Below are 24411 nucleotides of genomic sequence, written 5' to 3'. Positions count from 1 at the left end.
CACTAACACACACACACACCCACCCACACCCACACCCACACCCACACACACCCCCAACATGTGCATACCTAACTTCTTAATCAATATTAAATTTATTCCCCAAGACCATGTGACCCAATAGAAACTGTCCCAGACACAGGTAATATCTATCCAAGATCAATGTGCTCTATTTGGGAAATGTCAAGGGAAGGTGGCCATCAGGGAGAAGTGCTGGGGGGCTATCTTTCCTTACGCTGTGAATATATGCTGTTCCCATTAGTTAATAAGTAAGCTGCTTTGGTCTATGGCAAGGAAGCTTAGAGACAAGAGGGAAATCCAAGGAGAGAGACGGGAAAGAGAAAGGCAGAGTCTGGGGAGACACCCAGCCTGCTGCCCAAGGAACAACATGCTAGCAGATAGGTAAGCCATTGAACATGTGGCAAAACATAGATTAATTGAAATAGGTTAATTTAAGATATAAGAGCTAAGGCTGGGTGGTGGTGGTGCATGCCTTTAATCCCAGCACTTGAGAGGCAGAGGCAGGTGGATCTCTGTGAGTTCAAGGCCAGAGTGGTCTACAGAGTGAGTTCCAGGAAAGGCACCAAAGCTACATACAGAAACCCTGTCTCGAAAAACAAAAACAAACAAACAAACAAACAAAAAGATATAAGAGCTAGCAAGAGGCCTGCCATAGACCATACAGTTTATAAATAATATTAAGCCTCTGAGTAATTATTTTTATAAGCAGCTGTGGGACTGCAGGGCAGGGCGAGACGGGAGAAACTTACGGCTACAGAGAAGAACAGGGATAAATCCTTTTTTTCCTAAAGAATCAAGGTTTTATAAAACTGTATGAAAATAAAATCTGGAGAATAGATAGAAATATGCTATACCACTCTTACCTGTATTCACTACAAGGACATATGGACAGCCAAACCACACCTATTATTCCTAAGATGTGGACTGTCAGATGGGACCCAGCATCAACATCTCCAAAAGCACAGGAAGTGAGTTAGCCAAAACTTTAAGCTCAGGGGCTGAGGTCCAAACCCAAATAATACCTACATGACAGGCACTCACCAATATAGATCTGGCGGTCAAACCGGCCAGGCCGTGTTAGGGCTGGGTCAAGGATATCAGGGCGATTGGTCCCAGCTAGCACTACCACATTAGTGGCAGAGTTGAACCCTAAACACAAAAAATGCTGGTTAATCTGAGGAAGGCCCAGGCAATACCAGAATCTGTATGACAATTCCAAGTCAGGCGCCATGCTGGCTCTACTTCCCTGCAGCTTGTCCCACATTCTTCTGTAAGTGCCAAGAAACGGGCATGAGGCCCTGCCCAGCGGCCCCTGGGGCCTAGGCTTGCCCCATTCTAGGAAATACAATACACAAAGACTTGACCTTTGGCTCCAAGCTCTCACTATTACCTTTGCTGTGAGTAAGGTACATTTCTGCTGGTGGGAAAGCAGACCTTTTCTCAGCAAATAGGGAACCCTATAATTTGAGACAAGGATAAGAGATAAAGCCTGGAACATGGGGAGTCTCTCTGTATTTCTGACTCCTGCTACCCTGACACCATCTTGTCAGGGCTCACTGCCTCCTGCCACCCAAGTCCTTGTGGGCTTGAAGGATTCGTCAAGTACAACCAAGTGATGGCTAGCAAGCAACACTCATCCAAGGCAAGCCCATGAGGATGACGGTTAGGTGTGCACAAGCGTTTCCTCTCCTTTATCGTCTCTACTCAGTTCCCACCAGAGGAAAGCATAGTAACAACCTATTTCACTCACCTTTGGGTTCTAAAGATTTAATACAGGATACCAGAAACAACTTTGGTATGTACAGAAGTGCATGTAACTGGCTTGGCTGTCTTAAGGACCACATGAATGGTTGCCACCTTTCTCTGCCAATGGTTCCTGGTGCCCAAACTACTAGTGCAAACAATGTTATTTATGCACAATACCTGCCTTCTTCCCACCAGTCTGGAATCTTGGTACATGCCAAGCAGAAGGCACCTGACCAACACCCAATGAAAACAGCAGGGATCAAGGCAATTCCTACATGCCATCACAGTGTATTCCTGGAGAAGATTCTAGAAGCTGCATCGGGTGAATAGACCATTCCCTATGCCTTCCCTTTTGGCTAATTTTGCTGTGTCCTCCCTTTGTGTTGGATCATACCTGAGTATAACTGATTCTGTGACTCCTTGGTATTTACCAAACCCAGAGAGGGCTTAGGGACCTCAACATGACACTAAAGCCAAAATGAAGACAAAATCTGCCAAAGATCCAGTGGAAGCTTTATCAAACTCAAAAGCGGGATAATGACTGCAAGTATTCCATGGAGTCACATCCTGGCTAGAATCACTCTGAGATCAGCAGAACAAGGCCCAGAACAAAAGGAGTGTGGCTGAGTCCCCTCTATCCTATGTGCACCAACAGGGACACTCATGCTCTTATAATGTTTACCTTCCAAGAGAAGCAGGTGCCCTCATCCCAGCTAATTCCCTGCCTCCTGGCAGGAGAAACAAATCTCCCACTGTGCAGCGAGGAGCTCTATGTGGATCAAACATTGATTTCTTATTTATGTTTGCTTGAGAACGTTCTTTTTTAAAATCAGAATGCATCAGGCAGACACAGTGGGCACATGCCTGTAATCCCAACACTCGGGGGATGGAGGCAGGAAGAATCAGAACTCTAAGTCAGGCTAAATAAAGAGAAGAATGAATAGATATTCATGTGGAAACTAAGTCCCTGCAGACCTGCTACAGTGTCTACTCACCATCCATCTCCACAAGCATCTGGTTTAAAGTGTTCTCCTGCTCACTCTGGCCTCCCAGGTGACCACGGCCTCGCTTCCTGCCAATTGCATCAATCTCATCAATGAATAAAATACAAGGAGCATTTTTTCGGGCCATCGCAAACATGTCACGAACCTAGAAAAGGAACGCAGACCGTTTTACTGTTTCTATTCCTATGACACAGGAGGACAGTTCACCCTGTACCCTCCCTTTGACACATCAGTGCCTTCTTGATGGATGCACTCAGTGCTTGTCCCACACAAGGCCTAGAGCTGCACAAAAATCACCAATCCTGGACAAGAAGTGTGTTGGCACCTTCTGTAGCTGGTTACCCACCCACCTACCCGTGCCGGCCCAACACCAACAAACATTTCCAGGAACTCCGACCCATTCACAGTGATGAAGGGCACATTGGCCTCTCCAGCAGTTGCTTTTGCGAGAAGTGTTTTTCCAGTTCCAGGTGGGCCAGTGAGCATTGCTCCCTGCAAGAGAAAAGGGACACCTAGTTCTCCAGAAAACAGACAACACTGGGAACAAGCCCAATTTCCTACCACATACAGGCAACTTCTAGGGCTAAAAAGAACCTTAAATCTACCACTTTTAGAGTCTAGGGTTTTTAGAAAAATCCTTTTTCCTTAAAAAATTAATACACACAGAGCACACGCCTTTAATCCCAGCACTCAGGAGACAGAGCCAGGTGGATCTCTGTGAGTTCGAGACCAGCCTGGTTTACAGGGCGAGATCCAGGAGAGGCACAAAGCTACACAAAAAAACCCTTGTCTCAAAAAATCAAAAACCAAAACAAATCAAAAAACCAAAATAAATAAATAAAAAGAAAACTCCCAGATCCAGACCCTCAAAAAAAAAAAAAAAAAGAATTTGGGCTGTCTCCAGGTGGTGGTGGGTCATATCTTCAAACCCAGCACCTGGAGACAGAGGTACGTGGATATCTGAGAGTTCGAGGCCAATGTGGTCTATGGAGCTAGTTCCAGGCCAGCCAGGGCTGCACACAGAAAGCCTGTCTCTGTTAGGGGTGGGGGGTGGGACACACCACCATGACGACGATGGCTGTCAGGTTTGAAGGCAAAGCTCCTTTACCACTACACCCAGCTTATTGTTCTCAAATGTGCATGTGTGCACACACTCACCACTGCACATATGCGGAGGTCAGAGGACAACTCATAGAAGGTTGTTCTCTCTATTATGTGGATCTCAGGGATCAAACCTGGCTCATCAGGCTTGGTGGTAAATGCTTTTACCAACAGAGCCATCTCACTGGCCCCTTGAAAAAAATCCAAGACCCTGTTTCTGTTGAGCATGGTGGCACATGCCTTTAACGCCAGCACTTGGGAGGCAGAGGCAGGAGATCTCTGTGAGGAAAGCAGCCTGGTCTATACAATGTCTCATGCCATCCATGGCTACAGAGAGACCCTGTCCCAACAGCAAAGCTTGTATCTAGAGTTCAGAGTGCTGGGTTACTGTCAGGTCATCGTAGATGAGAGCGTAACATTAAAAACAAACAAAAAGCAAATGTGGGGCTTTTTGAGACAGTGTCTTTAGTCTACAGCATAGGCTGGCCATGGACTACTCTGTGGTCTAGACCAGCTCTGAACTCTCATGAGCCCTCCAACCTTGACCAACCAAGGGCCAGAACTATAGGCATAAGCCATCTCACCAATCAAACAGGAAGACTCTAATGTTCTACACTACAGGCACAATTTCCATCCTCTATTGTGGTTAACAGAAATACAAACTTAAGGAAGAAAAAACTTTGTTAAATATTTATCTCTTCTAAATAACAGCAATCTGTATTTCAACTTGGAGCCTGGACTGTATCACTGTTTCCTGAAATCACTACCTTTGGAATTTTGGCTCCTAAGTCCTGATATTGCTTTGGGTTCTTCAGGAAATTCACAAACTCCATAATTTCCAATTTGGCCTCTTCACAGCCAGCCACATCTGCGAATCGCACATCAATGTTGTTTTTTAAGATCTTGGCTGTGGTCTCACCAACACTGAAGAGGCCTCCTCCTCGGCCACCACGACCGGTCCCCATTGGACCCCTCTTCATAGTATAGAGGAGGATGCTAACCAAGACCAGGGTGGGTACCAGGCTTCTGAGAAGAGAGCTGCAAAAACCCAAGAAAACCACTTGTTACATTCACTTAAGAGAAAGGTCGGAAGGTCCACTGTTACCCAGAAAGAGCAAACCATTCTAAGATTTTCATTATAGAAAAGGGGCAGTTTCTAAAATGTCCTAACAACACTGCTTCTGCCCTGACCCACAGCAGAGGGCTTAGCCTTTGACCAAACAGATCTGACACATCCTTAGCCATATGCTTCCCTCAGAAGAATCTGGTTCAGCAAAGATATCAATATCTAATACATTCATTTTTATTTTTCCTATATACTTTCCTATATACGCTTTCTAAAGGCCACCTGGCATTCTCTTTGCAATAAACAGACTGTGAGCCAGTGCCATGGTGCATACTTGGGAGGCTTAAACCCAAGAGTTGAGACTTAGATGGCTATCAGAGTGAGGCCATTTTAAAACAAAAAATTTTAAAAATAAAAATAAATAGCAGGGAGGTGGTGGCACATGCTTTTTATTGTTTTTGTTTTTGTTTTTTGAGACAGGGTTTCTCTGTAGCTTTGGAGCCTGTCCTGGACTAGCTCTGTAGACTAGGCTGGTCTCGAACTCACAGAGACCCACCTGCCTCTGCCTCCTGAGTACTGGGATTACAGGCGTGCGCCACCACTGCCTGGCTTTATTTATTTATTTATTTATTTTTATGTAAAAGCAAAGAGCCTTTATTTCAAGCTCGAGCCAGGACCATCTGTTGGTTAAATTGGCGCTGCTTGTGGCTGGCTGGAGGAAAGTCACGAGCCATAGTTACCTTTTAGAGCTTTATTGGGAGAGAGGGAGGGAGGAGAAGAGGGGGAGAGAGAGAGAGAGAGGGAGAGAGAGGACCAGAGAAATAGAGAGACTCATGGAGGGAAGAGACGAGAAAGAGAAAAAGTGGCACATGCCTTTAATCCCAGCACTCGGGAGGCAGAGCCAGGCGGATCTCTGTGAGTTCAAGGCCAGCCTGGTCTACAGAGTGAGATCCAGGAAAGCCACAAAGCTACACAGAGAAACCCTATCTCAGAAAAAATAAAATAAAATATAGATCAAAATATTCTTTAAGTATTGATACTATAAGTATTAGTAGATGCCTATAATATGTTTAAAAAAATAAGCACACCCCAAAATAGGTGAAACATTGAATTTTTGTTTTGTGTTCAGAATCAGATGTCCTACACTAGAGTCTCCCAAGGACCTCCACACCCCTAGAACTCACCCATCACTCTCGGTAGTATAGACTACCGCAGCCTGGTTGGTGGGCTCAATCCCCAGCTCCCACTGAGCAGACTCGAGGTTCCGCTCAAAGGTGTCAACACTACCAATGTTAAACCACACGAACTTCTGCAGAGACCAAGAGGAAGTTTAGGCTCACGATTGTGTCCCACAGGGATTGCTGACACACTCATCCACATCTGTGTTCTCCCAGAAAAGCCTCTTTCCCCTAGCTCTGACAAGACAGATATGGACAAATCCCTTCCTGGAGCTAGCTCCAAGGGTAAGTAGGCAAACAGCAGCTCATTCAGTTCTGGTACACGAAACTTCAAGGTTTTAAGTTCTAGACAAAATATAAAATGTTGCCACAATAGCCAAAGTCTCCCTTTGTCTTTTTCTACCTTTCCTCAGAAATTTTGGCAAGTGGTTCTTACATATTACTTGACAAAAATTAATTATAGTAGTCTTAAAGGCTTCCTGCACTAGCCATTATCTATTTAAGACAATGAGATAAACTATAATTATCAAGAAAAAAAATTTTTGATTATTTTTATTTTTTGTGGCTAGGCAGGAGTGGTGCACATCTGTAATCGGGAGGCAGAGGCAGGAGGATCTCTGTGAGTTCAAGGCCAGCCTGGTCTACAGAGTAAGACCCAGGACAGCGAGAGCTACACAGAGAAATCCTGTCTCAAAACAACAACAACAACAAAATTATGTTTTGTGCATGGGCGTTTGCCTGCATAATGTCTGTGCACTCTACCCACGCCTGTTCCCTGTGCAGGCTAGAAGAAAGCAGCAGATTTCCTGGAACTGAAGTAATGGATGCTTCCGAGCCACCGCATGGGTGCTTGACATCGAACCCAGGTCCTCTGGAAGTACAGCCAGTGCATGTTTAACCACTGAGCCATCTCTCCAGCCCAAACCATCACAAACAACATGGGCTGATGGACAACTGGAAAGGTACGAACAGACAACCATACTTACAATTTTTAAAAATAACCTATCCAGGTTGGGGATTTAGCTCAGTGATAGAGCACTTGCCTGGCAAGCGCAAGGCCCTGGGTTCGATCCTCAGCTCAAAATAAATATATAAATAAATAGAAATAACCTATCCAGGGGCTGGAGATGGCTCAGCAGTAAGAGCAGCACTGCTCTTGCTGAGGACCACGTCAGGAGGCTCATAACTCCAACTCCAATGGGATCTAATACCTCTGGCCTTAGCAGCCACCTAGACTCACATGCACATACCCCCACACACACATACACATAATTAAAAATAATAAAAATCAACTCTTAAAAAAAGAAGTGAGCTGGTGAGGTGGCGCACACCTTTAATCCCAGCACTCAGGACACAGAGGCAGGTGGATCTCTGTGAGTTCGATGCCAGCCTGGTCTACATAATGAGTTCCAGGATATCCAAAGTTACAGAGTGAGACTGTCTCAAACAACAAACAATAAACAAAAGGTATCCAGGACACTTGGCCTCAAATCAGCCCCTCACCTCAGATGTCGTCCCAGGAACAGGAATAACCCGAACAAACTGCTTGTTCACAACCTCCAGCCGCTCCACCTTGGAATAAGAGAAAAGCAGTCGTAACAGCCGAGGCAGTAAGGACTTTCAGGCCAACCATAAGCAGTGTAATCACAGGCACACCTACATCCTAAAAACAACATATCCTCCCCTACCATCCACAGCCCAGTCTAAGTAAGTTTCTTGTTCTCTTGGATCTATAAGCTTGGGGCATGAATCTACCTCATTTTAATAAAGAAATTATTAAATTCAGGAAGCCTCTCAAATTTGGAACATCTGAGCGCCATACTTGACTACTTGAAACACTAAATAGATTACAACCGATTAAAATCTGTTAGTATATGACGTGTACAAACTTGGATGCACATGCCACCATATGTGGACAGGAGAGGACAACTCCAACCTCAGGAGCCAGCCCTCACCTCCAACCTTTTCTAGACAGTGTCTCTGTTTTCCCATTGCATAGTCCAGGCTACCGAGCCCACAAGCTTCCAGGGATTCTCCTCTCTCCATTTCCCATCTCCCCATAGGTGCATAAGGATCTCAGACATCCTTGCTAGGCACCCAGCTTTTATGTGAGTTCTGGGGATTTGAACTAAAATCCTCATGCTTGCTCAGAAAGTGTCTACACCCACAGAGCCATCTCTCATACACAATACAGTAAAATCTTGAGTACAGACCTGATTCCCAAACATTTTGTCCACCACAAAAAAAACAAACAAAAACAATGTCGGTAAGAATAAAAGCAGTCCCAGAGGCTCATGAGCTACCAGCAGCTGTACAACAGACTGGTATACTTCTGAGAAACAGAAAAAGAGAAAAGAAAATAGGCACACCTATATCCCAGGACTCAAGAAGCAGGAGCACCGGTGCATGGTCAAGGCCAGACTGGGTTGCCAAAGGCAACCCTGCCTCAAAAACAACCAGAAAGAAAACTACAACTTGATACAATCCACTTTGTAACTATGACTACACAGTATTGTTCCTCTTGCTTAATTTGTTTGTAAGCTCTGTCTCCCACTACTGTTAGGGAGCTACCAAGCACCTCTTACAAGACAGATCTCACAAGTCTAGGGCTGGCCAGCAGGGGCCAGGGGTACAGTGAAGGGAAAAAAGTTCTGAATCAGACATGAGGCTGAAATTCAAAGAGTAATGGATAGAGCCAAATTTTAAAAGACAAGCTCATGCTCTATCTTTTGATAATGCCAGGACATGGTATTAAGGCAGCTTCTACCCAATCAAAAAGCGGGACTGACATTGTTCTGTTCTGTTCTGCTTGAGCTGTTCCTGTCCCCAGGTGGGCTGCTCAGAACTCCATCACACAGCAACTTGACTCTCAGCCCCTCTCAGAGCTCACAGCTCCTTCAGGGTATTGTAAACCTCCTGCATAGCACCCTTTTTCCCAAGAAGACAATCTATAAATCTCCTCACCAGACCTCTGGCTAGGTAATACTGTACAAAGTATTTCCAAGTGATCTCTTTTCCGGGATTTCGGAAATAGAAATATAAAAATCCTGCAGCCACGCCTGCCCCCAAAACAGCCAGACTCCGGAAATCCTTGTCATCCCAAGGAAACTCTCCCTATGAAAGAAAAGAAAAGATGTTTTCTAGTTAAATGACAAATAAGGTGGTTTCATTTTTTTGCTTAAAATTTTTTCTTTTTTCTTGGGTTTGTTATTTTTTTGTTTTGTTTTGTTTTGTTTTTTTGTTTTTTGAGACAGGGTTTCTCTGTGTAGCTTTGTGCCTTTCCTGGAACTCACTTGGTAGCCCAGGCTGGCCTCAAACTCACAGAGATCTGCCTGGCTCTGCCTTCCAAGTGCTGGGATTAAAGGCGTGCGCCACCACCACCCAGCAAAAAATTTTTTTTTTAATTTTTATTTACATGTATGTGTGTGTATCCAGGAAAGGGGGTGCCCATGGCCCAAAGAAGGAGTTTCCATGGAAATGGGGCTACAGGCAGTTGTAAGCCAAACTTATATCCTCTGAACAGCATGAAAATGACAATTTCTTATGAAAATGACGACAATTTTCTCTGTTCAGTCTGTGTAGCCCTGTTGGCCTGGAACTTACTATGTAGGCCAGTCTAGCCTCAGTGTCACGGAGCTCTGCCTATCTCTGCCTCTGGAGTATTAGGTGTTAGCATTCAGGAATCGGTACTGGCCTGCCCTTAGGGTCCTGACAGGATACATCCTAGCTGCAGCCACTAGGAGCACCCACTGTGTGCATTCACTATTCACTAACTTTCCTTGTAAAAGGCAGCCTTGCAAGGCCCACCTCCTGTCTCTCTTCCTTTTCCTTCGTTCTTGTCCCCAGAAACGGGTCTCTGCCCCCTTCTCTCCCCTCCCACATGGGCCTGTTGTATGGCTAACTCCTTCCCGTCATTTTTTAAAATCCATTAGGATTAAAGGCATGTGCCACCACGCCCTGCAGAAGGTTCTCTCTTATCTTGGACTCTAAATCTTGACACATTTTAATAAATTTCTTACTCTTTGAACGGTCTAGGTCCCTCAAAAATCCATCCTGGAAATCAACACCAACAGTAAAAGCATTAAAGAGGTGGGACCTTTGGGAAATGACTAAGTCATGTGCAGTCCATCTTCACGTATGGACTTTGTATGCTAACATTAAAGGTCTTGAAGGATGGAATTTGTTCCTTCTTGTCATATAAGGATATACTACTGATCCTCTATGGGTAAAGCAGTACACAAGGCACCATGAATGGAGCCTTGAAAACAGAGACCAAAGCCTCTACAGACACTGGACACAGCAGCACTCTGACCATGCACTTTCCAGCCTCTTCAACTGTGAATAAATACATACTATTTACAAATTACACAGTCTAAGGGGCACAGTGGTGCACATCTGTAATTTCAGCACTCAGAAGCAGAGACAGGAGGTTCACCACAAGCCTAGGCTACACAGTGAGTTCTAGGCCAGCCAAGGTTACATAGGAGACCATGTCTCAAAAAGCCAAAACAAACAAGAAATCAATCAAACTATCCAGCAATTGTGTCCAAGAGCAGGAACAAAATAAGACAAAGACCCCACAAAGCCTGCACTCTGTAGCAACCACTCTTTGGGGAAGTGACCCATGGCTGACTCTGGTCTTTAGATGCACACAAACCTTCTGCATCCGTCTCCACCAGGCAAAGTCATCTCGCTTCCCTCCTCTCTTGCCTCCATCTCCTCCAGGCCCAGCGTTCTTTGGTTCTACAGTTTCTGAGGTTTAAAAAAAAAGAAAGAAAAGTCTTCTATTACAAAAGAAAAAGGAGGATGTATCATTTTTCCACAGAAAGAGAATTCAGAGAACAGAGAAAGAGCCAGGGAGCTGGTTCAGTCCTGTGCTTGCTGTGCAGACACAGGATCTGAGGTCAGGTCTCCAGCACCCATGTTCAAAGCCAGCCGCAGTGGCATGCATTCTGTAGACTCAGTGCTATGGCAACAGACAAGATGATCCCTGAGGGTCTGGTAAAGCAAATCTAGCCCACCCAGCAAGTTCCAGGTTCAGAGAGAGACCTCGCTTCAAAACGAGGCAGAGAGCTGCTGAGATGGGCATTGGGCAAAGCTATTTGCCACCAAGCATGACAGCCTGAGTTCCACCCCTGAAACATGAGGAATGGAAGGAAAGAACCAAGAACCAAGTCTCACATGTTATCCTCTGACCTCCACATGTACTCAGTGGTGTACACACACACACACACACACACACACACACACACACACACACACACGCTCCCTCTCTGATGAACAAGTGTAGTTTAAAAAATTAAAAATAAAGTGGAGGGTGATTAAGGAATATCCACCCAATATCTACCTCTAGCCTACAAACACATGCACATATATTCGTCACATACATACAAATAGGCACACCAAAAAACAAAACAAAACAAAACAGGAAAAAGAAGCTGGGAAATATTGCTGAAAAGCATCTTCAGATACATATAAAAATCACTTAAATTTTATTTAGTGTGCTTCAAACAATAGCTGTTCGTTTTTATTTTTTTGAGACAGGGCTCCATTATGCACCCCAGGCTAACTTGGAACTTGCAATCCTCCTGCCTCAGCTTCCTATGATTACAGACATGTACCACAATACCAGGCAGTCCTAAATTTTAACAGCAATCTTTCTTTTTCTCTTGTACAATATTAACAGGACCAGCCTTAATATCCAGGGGCTCAGGAGAGAGAACTACTAACAGCGAGGACTATTTTCGGGAAATAGAATCTCAGCACACCAAGCTCCATAGTCCACTTGCTTTAATTCCTCTGGCATAACATCCTATCTACACAGCTTCAGTTCGGTTCCTGTGCCTAGCTCCTTTCTTGCCTGATTTCTCTCTATACTTATCTATTGCTTCCTCTAAGTTCCATCTTAATTCTCTCGTCTTAACTCTGCCTCATCTAGGTCCTTTTCACCTTGTTCTTACCCAGCTAGGACTTCCCCAACTGGCTCTTCCTCATCTTCCATCTCATTCCTCTAGTCCTCTCTTCTAGCCCTTCAATCTAGTTCTTCCCCATCTCAGTTTGTTCCTCTCAAGTTCTTACCCATCTAGTTCTTCCATTCTGTTTTCTGTTCTCCATGCTGTTCTCTCGGTCTACAGAAAATACCTGCCTCCTCTTTCCTTGGACACGAGGTTCCCTGCCTCCTCAGGAATGTAGTTTTATCTTTCACCTAGATATGTAAAAACCTCTTTTGTTCTCAAAGTGCTCTGGAGAACCACTAGGCCTCCTCAAGGCCGGGGGTGGTGTAAGCTTCATTAGCACAGGAAACAAAGCTACGCGTCTACTGCCAGCTTGTCTCCTAAGCTCAGCAAGGCAGTTAGTAACTTAATAGGTTCAGCAGATCTGGGGAGCTAACTGTTTACCAATTGGTCTGGGCACGCATGGATTTCATAGCAGAAGACAGCTGGAATATTAAAGGCTGAGTAACACCAAATATTCATAATAAATGGCTTTGTCTTTTGACAGACACTTGGCCGGTCAAAGTTCAGCTTTTATACACAGCTGAATCTCTATGATATATTCTTGCAGCCCGCAAGATTTTTCTTTTCTTTTTTTAAGCTAAAACTAGCATGACTGTCATTAGCTGGGAGGAAAAAAAGAAGCAGGCTGACACAGGCACATGCCTTCTCAAGAGATTCAAGATGCATGTCGCCTGCAATCAAGAACAGTGTATCAGTATGCAGAAAAACCTGCCATGTGCATTTTTTTTTTTTCTTCTTTTTGAGTCAGGGTCTCACTATGCAGCTCTGGTTGTCTTGGAACTTGTTATATAGACTAGGCTGGCCTCCAACTCACAGAGATCTGCCTGCCTCTGCCTCCCGAGTGCTGGGATTAAAGGCGTGCACCACTATGTACAGCCCATGTGTACACTTTTGACTTATGGACAATAATGAAGTAGAGTCCCCTGAGCCTCTTTCTGCAATATTCATACAAGTTCTAGGTCAGAACAAGTCCTTCTCTACATATCACCACTCCAACAACCCTAAAACAGTATCATGCAAGTCCAGAAGAGGCTACAGTGACACTAGAAATGGCAACATGAATTAATGATTGTGGTGATATTTTGTTTGTGCTCTAACAAATAAAGCTTGCCTGAAGATCGGAGGGCAGAGCTAGCCACTAGTTAACCATAGAGGCTAGGCAGTAGTGGCACACACCTTTAATCCCAGCACTAGGGACGAGGAAGTAGGAAGATCAGTGGAGGCTCATGCCTTTAATCCCAGCACTTGGGATCTCCTGCCTTTGACCCTAGTACTTGGGAGTCACACACCTTTCATCCCAGCACTAGGGAGGTAAAGACAGGAAGTGATATGGCTGGGCAGAGAGAGGAATATAAGGCGGGAGGAGACAGGAGCTCAGCCCCCTTTTGGCCTAAGATTTCGGTAAAGGTAAGGAGTCTCTCTAGTGGCCGTCTCCTTTACTTCTGATCTTTCAACACTTACCCAATATCTGGCTCTGGGTTTTTATTATTAAGATCAATTAAGGCTGGGTGGTGGTGGCACACACCTTTAATCTCAGCACTCGGGAGGCAGAGGCAAGTGGATCTCTGTGAGTTCAAGGCCAGCCTGGGCTACAGAATGAGATCCAGGACAGGCTCCAAAGCTACACAGAGAAACCCTGTCTTGAAAAACAAAAAAAAAAAAAAAAAGAAAAATGAAAAACTGGTAGCAAGATGTACACTACACCTCCCAATTAGCTTGTATGTGTTTCTTACTATTTAATGCTCCTAGGTACCTAAGCAGGTGAAACACACCTGTTAAACCCATCTGAATCACCAAACTGCGATGCAACTTAAGAATGACTCATAGAGGTTGGAGAGTTCAGTGGTTAAGAGCACTGGAAACTCTTAGACAGGACCCAGGTTTGATTCCTAGCTCCCAGTTGGCAGCTCACAACTGTCTGTAGCTCCAGTTCCAGGGGATCTTTTTGGCATCTCTGGGCACCAGGCATGTATGTGGTACACAAACACACATGCAGGCAAAACACTTAAGCATTTAAAATAAAAATTAAAAAAACAAAAATAATCAAATGTAGAACTTGATAGTCTGACTTACCAAACTGGCCTTTTTACCTTTTTTTGGAGCTACTGAATTTCCTGGGTCTGTACTTCTTCCATTCTTCTTATTCTTAAAATATTTCTCAAATCCTTAGGGACAAAAGGGAGAGGTTGTGGTATTTTTAAAAGGAAAACACACACACAAACACACACACACACACACACACACACACACACACGCTCAGAAAAGCAGGAATACACTCAACTCTGGCTGATAAAGTAAGAAAGCTAGCTGTCCTTCCTGCCTTTCTTCTTGCCTGATCAAAGCAACATGCAGTCCCAGGTCCACACAGACATATGGACTAAGGAATATTTCTTCTACTCTCTGGAGAGAGAGGTCTCCAAACGCTTCTCTGAATACAGTCCCTCCGCTCAGAACACTTACTCTGAAGGGCTCCAATAGACCACTATGTTCCAGGTAACTAGTCTACCTGTTTTCCTTTCCAAACCTGAGGCTGGATCCTCAGAATCAACGATGCAGAAACACACATGAATTCCCACACCCCCCAAGAGATTCACCTCGTGACACCCTTCTGTGACAGTTTCTCTTTTGCCAGTGTCAGTGAGGTATCAAGGTGACAAAGGCATGGAGGTGCTACCGTGTGGCTCAAGGCGGAAACTAGAAAGGGAAGAATGTGAGCATGCTAGCTGTCACGCCCCCTTGCCACCTGGTCAGTCACTGTGGGAGACACCCTGAGCAAGTCACACTAGTCCCATAAAATTCATGCCGCTAGTGAAGGCAGAAAGTGAATGAGGTACCATACCTTTGGGGGGTTTTGAACACAGCCTTGGAGGAAACGAAGTCAGTCTTTCCTGCAGAGCCCACTGCTGCAAGCATATCCCCTGATGACACTGAAAAGAGAGCCCATGAGGCTGTTTCTGCAATGCGATACAGTATCTTCTTAAAGCAGCCAAGACAGGACAGAATTCGGACTGAGGTGTGGGCTTGTTGTTTTCCCACTTAGATATTCAAACAGAATAAATATGAACTAAATTCACTGTAAAAACTCACAAAGGATTTTTTTATAGTTATAATATCCAGGCAGGCAGTGGTGGCGCACGCCTTTAATCCCAGCACTCAGGAGGCAGAGGCAGGCGGATCTGAGTTTGAGGTCAGCCTGGTCTACAGAGTTGAGTTCCAGGACAGCCAGAGCTACACAGAGAAACTTGTCTCGAAAATAGGTGTTTTCTTTTGTAAGTTGACCTGGTCACGGTGTTTTATAGCAGGATAGAAACCTAACTAAGACAGAAGTTGGTACCGGGCAGTGGGCCACTGCTGTGACAGACCTGCCTGTGTGGGTGTTCCCTTTGTTTTGTCTTTGTCGCTGCTGTTGAGGGACATGGAAGACTTTGGTATTATGGACTAGAAAGTGGTTGAATGTTTTGAGCAGAGCTTAATGGGCCATCCTAGATGGAGTCTGGAAGACAGTGCCGAAGGCCATGTGGAGGCCTAGCTCAAGAGGCTTCAGAGGGAAGGAGGACTTTAACAGCACCTGGACTCGAGGCATGCCTGTGACACTTTGGCCCAGAATGTGGCTACTTCCGCCTTCATCCTAAGATTCTGTCTGAGGCTAAATTAGAAAGTAATGGACTATTTTCTTTGGTGGAGGAGTTTTCAAGACAGCCTGATACTGACTTTGCCAGATGGTTATTAAAAATCACCCTTACACAAGTCTACAATGAAAGAAAGTAAGTAGTATCGAGGACTATGGGGGGTCCAGCCCCTCGATAGTCCCCTCCCAGGGTCCAGGAAGAATCTACAACCAGCTGGTAATTAATCTTTGATGAAAAGAAATGAATCTGTGTACACAAAGCTCTTTAGTCCATACACTTTATTCTGAGTCACTTCTCTCCACACAGCTTCAGCTCTGCTCTCAAGCCTAGCTCCTTTCTTGCCTGATTTTTCCCTACATTAGTCTACTCTCCCCTCTAAGTTCTGTCTGAATTCTCTCGTCTTAGCTCTGCCTCATCTAGGTCCTTTTTATCTCATTCTTACCCAGCTCGTACTTCCCCATCTGACTCTTCCTCATCTTCCATCTTGTCCACACTTTCTCTCTGGTCAAAATCCTCCTTATCCCTCTCCATTCTCCATCTCAACGTTCCCCCTAAGTCTCCCAGGAATCCAGTTACAAACCCAAGCAATAGCAACCAAGATCACCAGGCTTGAATTCTATGGGGTCATAAAGGTAGGTAAGAATTTTCCTCAGGTAGAGACTGTCAGGCCTTCTTTTACAACCCAAAATGGGGGTGGTAAAGAGGAGGTCAAATGAGTGCTAATGACTGGCTAGTATATCAAAAAGGGGATCTATGTGCTCAGTCTACATTTCTAGAGATGGTTAGGTAAGAAGTGAGGGGTCTATTAGTAAGGCTGTATAAGAAAGGAGGGTCTCACCCTGAACTGCACAAGAAATAAAGCTATCCGCCTGACCTAGGATACACATGTTGTTTTGTATGGCCTTGGATGCTTGATAGACATTTAGATAAATATACTGTTAGGAGTTCTTGGAAGCACACTAGAAAATCATTTTAGGAGCCAGCTAATAGACACACGCGCGCGCACACACACACACACACACACACACACACACACACACGAAAGCTAAAATATCACCAAGACTTAAGCCATGAATTGACCTTTGGAGAAGTCCTTGACTTTTCCAAGTAGTAGCTTTTGTGATAGTAGCTGAATCCCATTATGTTTTCCTGTGGCTTGCAGCAAAGTAGGGCAAAAAAAGAAATACAAATGTACAACTTGAAAAGAAAAAGATCACCAGGAAATGTAACATTGGAGCCAAGGCTTGTGCTGACAGAGAGAAGGAGCTGGGAGGGTGTGGGGTGTGTGGCCTGATCTGCACTGGAATAAAGGGAGGGCAAGACTCCAACCAGCTAAACTTCCAACTTGTAAAAGGATTTCCTGATCCTAGGAAGGGAAAATACATCAAACAAGCTGAAAATGTGATTTGAAGGGGCCAAGGCTCATCCCAAGTTGGCAGCTAAACTTGGCAGTAGATGCATGTGGTTCTGGCTTTAGAGTTATGAAGGATACATGAGTAAAGAGGTTATGGAATCTTCCTCTGCGGTTAAGGAGAGCTGTTGAGGCCAGACAATATATGGCAGGGCAGTGCCTACATGAAGGCTGGAGAGGGCCAGAAACCATGAGAGGCCATTCTGTGAAGCAGTGAAAGAGACGTCTGGATCGTGTTAGAGATACCAAGAGGCTAGAGATGCTACAGCCGTGAGATACGGAGAGCTGCATACAGGAAATGGAGCCAGCCCAAGAGAAAATATCTTGAGAACCAAAATTATATCTTATGCCTCAAGAGTTGTGTGTTTGAAGTGAGCTTTGTTGATCTAAGAATAATGAAGTTTCATTTAGAAATTCAAGCTAACTAATTGAGGATGTTCCAGACAAAATCCAACTAACTTCAGTGGCATGAGTCCCATAGTTAACAAGATTCATTAGACCCTTCCCTTCCCAAAATACACCACCAGCAAAGACTGTTGAGACTCACTCTCAGAGAAGACACACCACAATAAAGATAGACTGAACTGCCTAGAAGAAGCAGAGTAGCCTCGCAACATGGATGAAGCAGAGGCCATCCAAGGTGCCTAGAAGACTCTCAGACAGCTGAGATGCCTGATCTCAGATCAACCGAGCCACTAGAAATGGACACTCTCCAACCTGCTGAACTACCTGAAACTTGTGCAGTGTGCTCCAGGTTTCTAGCTTTTGTGAGCAGAATTTCTCTCATGCTTGGGTGGCCTTTGGTGATGCATCTGAATCTGAGTCATTTCTGTTCCTGTAAGTAACTCCATTTATTGGTTCACCACGTTGGACTTCGATGCTACCCATAACTTTGGTCTGTTGTCAGTTCCCTATCTGAGGTAGGCAGATGTTCATTCAGGACTCCAAGGACAAGTGTCACAAAACATCATTTCTTTAGTCTGTTACCAGTGCTCTGTCTAGCGTGAACAGACATTTATTCACCCGTGGGAAATGACACAATCAACTCAAAGACCATTCAACTTACTTCTTTCACAAAGATACAGGTCCACAGCAGTTCGGTGACTGATTGTGGACTATAGGACAACAACCTATAACACTCACTATATGACTGATCTTCAACAGATTAACCACCAGAACAGGATCTGCAACACGGAACACAAAACAACCCTGCAGCTGACAGTGCTAGAAACAAACCTGTGAGCATTTCCCTAGCCGGTTTGTGAAGCTATTTTCTCCAGATCCAGAGATTCGATCCTGGAGGAAGGAGGGAAGCTCTTAAAACTCAAGACGCTCATAAACCTTATGCTCAGGAAATTACAAGGTTCACAAGGCCCATCCACAAAGTTATACAGGCAGTAAACAACTGCTGGGGAGATGAGACCCTCTGTAGAGGCACTGATTGTTCATTTTGCAGGGAGCTCCGGGAATGCATTTTCCCTGGGTTGTTGCCTATGTGTGTGACTTTTAATGATAAACTGCTTTTGACTGACTCATTCCTGAAATTCTTCCCCAGTGCCCCCATAATTAATTCCAATAAACTCATTAGTTCACAAAGCTAGAGAGATGGAATCATTTCTTTGACCTGTCATGAGTGCCCTGAGGTAAATGGACATTTGCTCATCCAAAGTTACACAACACTACGGCATATTAAGAGGTAACAACAGTCCTGGATAGCTCGGGCAGTTACTGGCTTTTTAGAGCCCATTCCTTGTGGTGGGATACCTTGCTCAGCCTTGATACGATGGGGAGGGGCTAGGCTCTCTTTCAACTTGGTATGCCAGACTTTGTTGACTACCATGGGAGGCCTTATCCACTCTGAGGAGTGGATGGAGGTAGAGTGGGAGGGAGGTGGAACTGGGGTTGGTATGTAAAATGAAAAAAATTTTAATAAATAAATATATATAAAAAAGAAAAAGAAGAAAAAAGGAGGTAACAACAGTCCTGGACAGCTCGGGCAGTTACACAGAGAAACCTGTCTCGAAAAACAAAACAAAAACAAAAACAAAAAAACAAAAAAGACAAGAAAAAAAGGCGGGGGGGGGGAGCAACAGAAGCAAAGAGGAGTTGAGGAAGAACAGCTGTACGGCCCCTGTGACGAGTGATAACACAGACAGATCTATTTAAAGATGGAGAATCCGCATGGGTAATTCCAATATTCCTTTCTCTATGCGGTATAGGACAGTGAGTCTGCTTACTGTAATAGCAGATGCACGTTCTATGTGAGGGATGGTAAAATATGTAGTAAGGTTAAACTAAGAACGAAACATTCATGGCACGAATCCTATGGTGACCATCTTTCTCTGCTTAGCGTGAAGAGCTACACCTCTTTAATGAATGAATTCTACCTTTTCAATGGGGACCCTCCCCCCCCCCAAAAAATAGCTGAAAGATATATTGCAAACCCTCAAGTGCTAGGATCAGCGGTAGGTAGACACTGGTGGAGTCTAAACCAGAAATCCGGAAGTGGCTGCCCCCGACCCAGCCGCAGGCGGATGACGTCACTGCGACGTCCGGTGAAGCCCCCACCACGCCGCCTGAAACCTGTGGAGGGCGCTTCCCTGCTCACCTGCCGAGCAATGCCACCGACCCTCACGCTGCTCCAGACCGCCACGCCGCTTCCTGCGCAGCCGCCACATCGCCACAACTTGGAGAAACTCCAGGGCTGGGCCCGACTGCCCGCCGCCCCCACCAGCCGGAGTAACATCCCCCGGCCCTAAACTCGCGCCGCCTAGGCGCGCGCACGCGCAGCAGACGGGTCATAGTGCGCCACGCCCCGGTGCGCGCGCGTGCGCAGCAGGCCACAGCATTGGCTCGGACCCTCTTTCTAGGTGGCCAATTCGCAGCCCTGCTTTTTAAGATCCTGAACGGGAGTGTGGCTTTGCGCGGCTTGATGGCTGATGACAGGTGACCCGGACCTAGGCACCAAAGGCATTTAGACGTATTTTAAATGTGTCATTGTCAATGACACCAGTCATTTGGGCGGGTCACCTAACAACTCTTAGAGCTTGCTTCTCCTTCCGTGGGTTAGAGGTGTTTCCCGGTATTTCGCATCTAGCCTAGACGTGCTTCGACCTCTGGTGAACAAAGGAACTGTTTGGTACACGTCTTGCGTGATTGTTATCCCTCGGGGACCTTTGTTTCGTTTTGATTGGTTAGCTGGTTGGTATATGCAGCCACGTCAGTTTTACTTCGCCTGCAGTTCTGCTGACCAGAAATGTGGGCTCGACACTAGGGAGGCGCGTCTGGCCCCTGGGAATGCAGAACGAACCAGTTTCTGGACAGTGGGGCTGGACAAATTGTGCTCCTTCGTGGGTGTCTGCTGCACCCGAGTTCTTCAGGGTAGTACAGGGTAACGATAACATTCTAAGAGCATGGAGGCTGCTATGTCTATGTTTCAAAGGTGGAAATGCCTGGGGAAAGTCCCCTGGATGCCTTTGTCACCCATAGTGCCAAAAGCAAAGGAAGTAATTATCCTCGACATCAAATTACAAGTGATAAGCCAATTCCAAGCCAGCCAGGGCTACAGTGTCAGGCCCAAGAATTTCTTCAATGTGTCCATGCTGCCTATGGTGACATCATTTTCTTTTTGGAGTAAATGGCTTAGTCAAGACGAAATGTTGAAAAGATTTTTATGATTTGTGTCATGTTATAAAGTAGTTTATAATATCAGAAAAGTTCTTGGGAGCTGGAGCGATGGCTTAGCAGTTAAGAACTCTAGCCAAGGACCTAGATTTGATTCCCAACACCCACCTGACAGATCACAAGCATCTGTAACCCCAGTTCAAGGGGATCTGCTGCCCTCTTATGACCACTGTGAACACCAGGCATAAACATGGTGCACATACATACATGCAGGCAAAATACTCAAACACAAAGTTTTAAAATCAGTTTTTAAAAACTTGCCAGGTGTGGCAATGAATACCTTTAATCTCAGCTTGCAGGGGGCAGGGGCAGGAGCAGGTGGGTTTCTGAGTTGAGGCCAGCCTGGTCTACAGAGCAAGTTCCAGGACCGTCAGACAGTCAGGCCTATTTAGAGAGTCCCTATCTTTAAAAAAAAAAAAAAAAAAAAAAAAACCGCCTGGACAGTGACAGCACAGGCCTTTAATCCCAGCACTCCAGAGGCAGAGGCAGGCAGATCTCTTGTGAGTTCCAGGCCAGCCTCGTCTATAGAGCGAGTTCCAGGACAGGCTCCAAAACTACACTGAGAATCCCTGTCTTGAAAAACCAAAAAAATAAAAAATAAAAGTGCCAGAACTTAAGAATAAAATGGACAGTGTCAGCCAGGTGTGGTGGTGCAGGCTTTTTATCTCAGCACTCAGGAGGCAGAGGCAGGTGGATCAAGGCCAGCCTGGTCAATAAAGCGAGTTCCAGAATTACACATGTGTCTTCAAGGTGAAATCCAATTTATCAATGCAATGATTCCAATCATAACAGTATTTTAAATGAAATGATAGCAAGATCAAGTTAAGGCACACTATTTAATGGATGTCTATATACTACCTAAGCAAAGCCCTGTGAATAACAAAAATATGTAGCTTTGCTTTTCAATTTGATACAGGAATTTGAAAACAAATTTCAGGGTTTCTGGGAAAGCAATATTTTGTCCTATTTACAGCTCCATTTTCAGTTTCCAGGAACATGTTACCTGGCATTTTGGTTTTGTTGTTGTTGTTGTTTGTTTTGTTGTTTGTTTTTGTTTTTGTTTTGAATTCTCTTATTCTCTGAGTGGAGGAGTGTGAAGGCTGGAAGTCAGCTTGTGGGAGTCTGTTCTCTCCTACCATTCTGATGATGGAGCTCAGGTGGTCAGCCTTAGCAGGAAGAACCCTTACCCACTGAGCCGTCATGCCAACCTAGTAGATCCCTTCTAATTTTCAGATGGAATCTTCCCAGGAACAAATGCTCTAGGCTTCATAATCATGCCTTATTCATGCCATTGCTTTTTAGAAGTGCTTATATTTGTGAGCAACTACTTTCAAGGATGAAACAGTAAAATTAGAACCAAAACATCTGACATTTGAGAACTCACATAATTTCAACTAGTTCCAGCACACCAGACATCTTATGTTTTTGTTGACTTACCAAAGCAGGGGTGGGTGCACCTTGGGCCTTGGCATGCAGTGATGGTCAGGAGTCAGCTCTCTTCCCAGCATGTGGTCCCAGGGCTGGGCAACGAGCACCCTTACCTTCTGAACCATCCCACTGGTATTCAAACCAGATATTGATGAGCTGGTTTATCAAACACCATGTGAAACATCTAACTAGTTTTCTGTGTCCCTCTTCTTACATTTATTTTTTTTAAAGTTTGTGTTTGTTTTTTAAATTTTTTCCCATTATAGATGGTTGAGAGCCACCATGTAGTTTCTGGGAATTGAACTCAGGACCTCTGGAAGAGCAGCCAGTGCTCCTAACTATTGAGCCATCTTCCCAGCCCCCCTTTTACTTTTATTATTTAAAAAAATTGTTTTTTAACCAATAAAGTTATATTACTTAGATACATTCATTTATCAGTGATCACAAACTTGGGACCTGCTCAATGATTTTAAGACTTTCTAAACAGGGCTCCACATTTCACTAGTATTTGTATATTTAATATGTGATCCAAGGCAATTCTTCATCCATTGCAGCCGAGAGAAGTCAGAAGGTTGGATACCTCTATACTAAAACCTCACTCATAAACGCAGATAGAATCAATCACCATCTCACAATTATTATACTCCAAGTTAAGCAATAATTTAGTGGATGCTAGAATTGATAGAAGTTACAACAGGAACTGGATAGATAGTTCCTTAGTCTCCAAATATCTCCACATTTAATACTATCAACAAAGACATAAACAGTAATATAATGGGGAAAGCTGGCACATACCTGTTAGGGTTTAAATATGAAAAGTCCTCACAAATTCATGTGTTAAACACTCAGTCCTCAGCTGTTTCTGAAAGTGGTGGAAACTTTAGGTCCTGGAGTCTAGCAGAAGGAAGTAGGTCATTGATGGCATGCTTTTGAAGGCATGTGGTCCTAGCTCTCTGCCATGGAATACAGAGCCTCATACACATTCTCCCACCACAGTGTTTTCCCTTACCATTTGCCCAGAATCAGTGGAGTCAAGATCGTGGACTCAAGAAACCATAAGCCTACATCTTGCCTTCTTTTAAGTTATGGTTTTTGGGGTTTTTTTGTTTTTGTTTTGTTTTGTTTTGGTTTGGTTTGGTTTTGGTTTTTCGAGACAGGGTTTCTCTGTAGCTTTGGAGCCTGTCCTGAACTAGCTCTGTAGACCAGGCTGGCCTCCAACTCACAGAGATCCACCTGCCTCTGCCTCCCGAGTGCTGGGATTATAGGCATGTGCCACCATTGCCCGGCCTTTTTCTTTTTTTTAAGACAGGGTTTGTCTGTGGATTCTTGGCTGTCCTGGAACTCACTATGTACACCATGCTAGCCTTGAACTCAGAGATCCACCTGCTTTTGCCTCCCAAGTGGTGAGATTAAAGGTGTGCGCCATCATGCCCAGCTCAGGCTGCTCTATCAAGTATTGGCACAGCAATGAAGAAGTAACTAATGTGCCACCTTAGCCAGGTGTCTTGGCTAGTGTTCCAATGTTGTGACAAAACACCTTGACCAAGGCATTTAATTGGGGGCTTGCTTACAGTTTCAGAGGGTGAGTCCATGACCACCATGGCAGGGAGTGTGGAGGCAGGCAGGCAGTCCTAGTGCTGGGCAGTAGGTGAGAGCTTATATCCTGATGCCCACCCAGGCAGGAGGCAGAGAGAGACTGGGCCTGATTAAACCTCAAAGCCCTCTCCCAGTGACATATCTTCCACAACAAGGCCACATCTCCTAATCCTTCCTAAACAGTTCCACCAACTTGTCATTCAAATATTTGACCTTGCAGGAGCAAAGGCAACTTGGGTTGTATTTTGTTTTGTTTGGGGTTTGTGGAACTCTGGCTGTCTTGGAACTCACTCTGTAAACCAGGCTGGCCTCAAACTCAGAGGTCCCCCTGCCTCTGCATCCTAAGTTGGTTTCTGTTTTGACAGAGTCTCATATAGTCTAAGTTGCCCTCAGACATATTTATGCAGTCAAAGGTCATTGTGAACTCCTGGTATTCCTCTCTCTACCTCCAGAGAGTATTGGATTATAGTCCTGTGCCCCTATGCCCAGTTTATGCTAGAGATCAAGCCCAAGGCTTCATGCATGCTAGACAT

General features: G+C 44.9%; 1 protein-coding gene across 1 annotated transcript in view; it reads right to left on the bottom strand.

Moving 5' to 3' along the window:
- LOC118584316 (AFG3-like protein 1) overlaps positions 1 to 19964 on the bottom strand; it is a 31487-nt gene extending 11523 nt beyond the window's left edge. The window contains exons 1-11 of the mRNA XM_036188490.1: positions 19779 to 19964; positions 14970 to 15057; positions 14221 to 14295; positions 10771 to 10865; positions 9078 to 9227; positions 7617 to 7685; positions 6120 to 6244; positions 4637 to 4907; positions 3123 to 3260; positions 2760 to 2913; positions 1060 to 1167 (exon numbers count right to left, since the gene is read on the bottom strand). Of these exons, the coding sequence (XP_036044383.1) occupies positions 1060 to 1167; positions 2760 to 2913; positions 3123 to 3260; positions 4637 to 4907; positions 6120 to 6244; positions 7617 to 7685; positions 9078 to 9227; positions 10771 to 10865; positions 14221 to 14295; positions 14970 to 15057; positions 19779 to 19916 (1411 nt within the window). The 5' untranslated portion in view covers positions 19917 to 19964. The remainder of the gene's footprint in view (positions 1 to 1059; positions 1168 to 2759; positions 2914 to 3122; positions 3261 to 4636; positions 4908 to 6119; positions 6245 to 7616; positions 7686 to 9077; positions 9228 to 10770; positions 10866 to 14220; positions 14296 to 14969; positions 15058 to 19778) is intronic.
- Between the last annotated feature and the right edge of the window lie 4447 nt (positions 19965 to 24411).

The sequence above is a fragment of the Onychomys torridus genome, chromosome 5 (genome assembly GCF_903995425.1).
Source record: "Onychomys torridus chromosome 5, mOncTor1.1, whole genome shotgun sequence".
NCBI classification, from domain to species: Eukaryota; Metazoa; Chordata; class Mammalia; order Rodentia; family Cricetidae; genus Onychomys; species Onychomys torridus.
The sequence above is the reverse complement of the archived record's forward strand: the minus strand, read 5'-3'. Positions and strand labels throughout refer to the sequence as shown.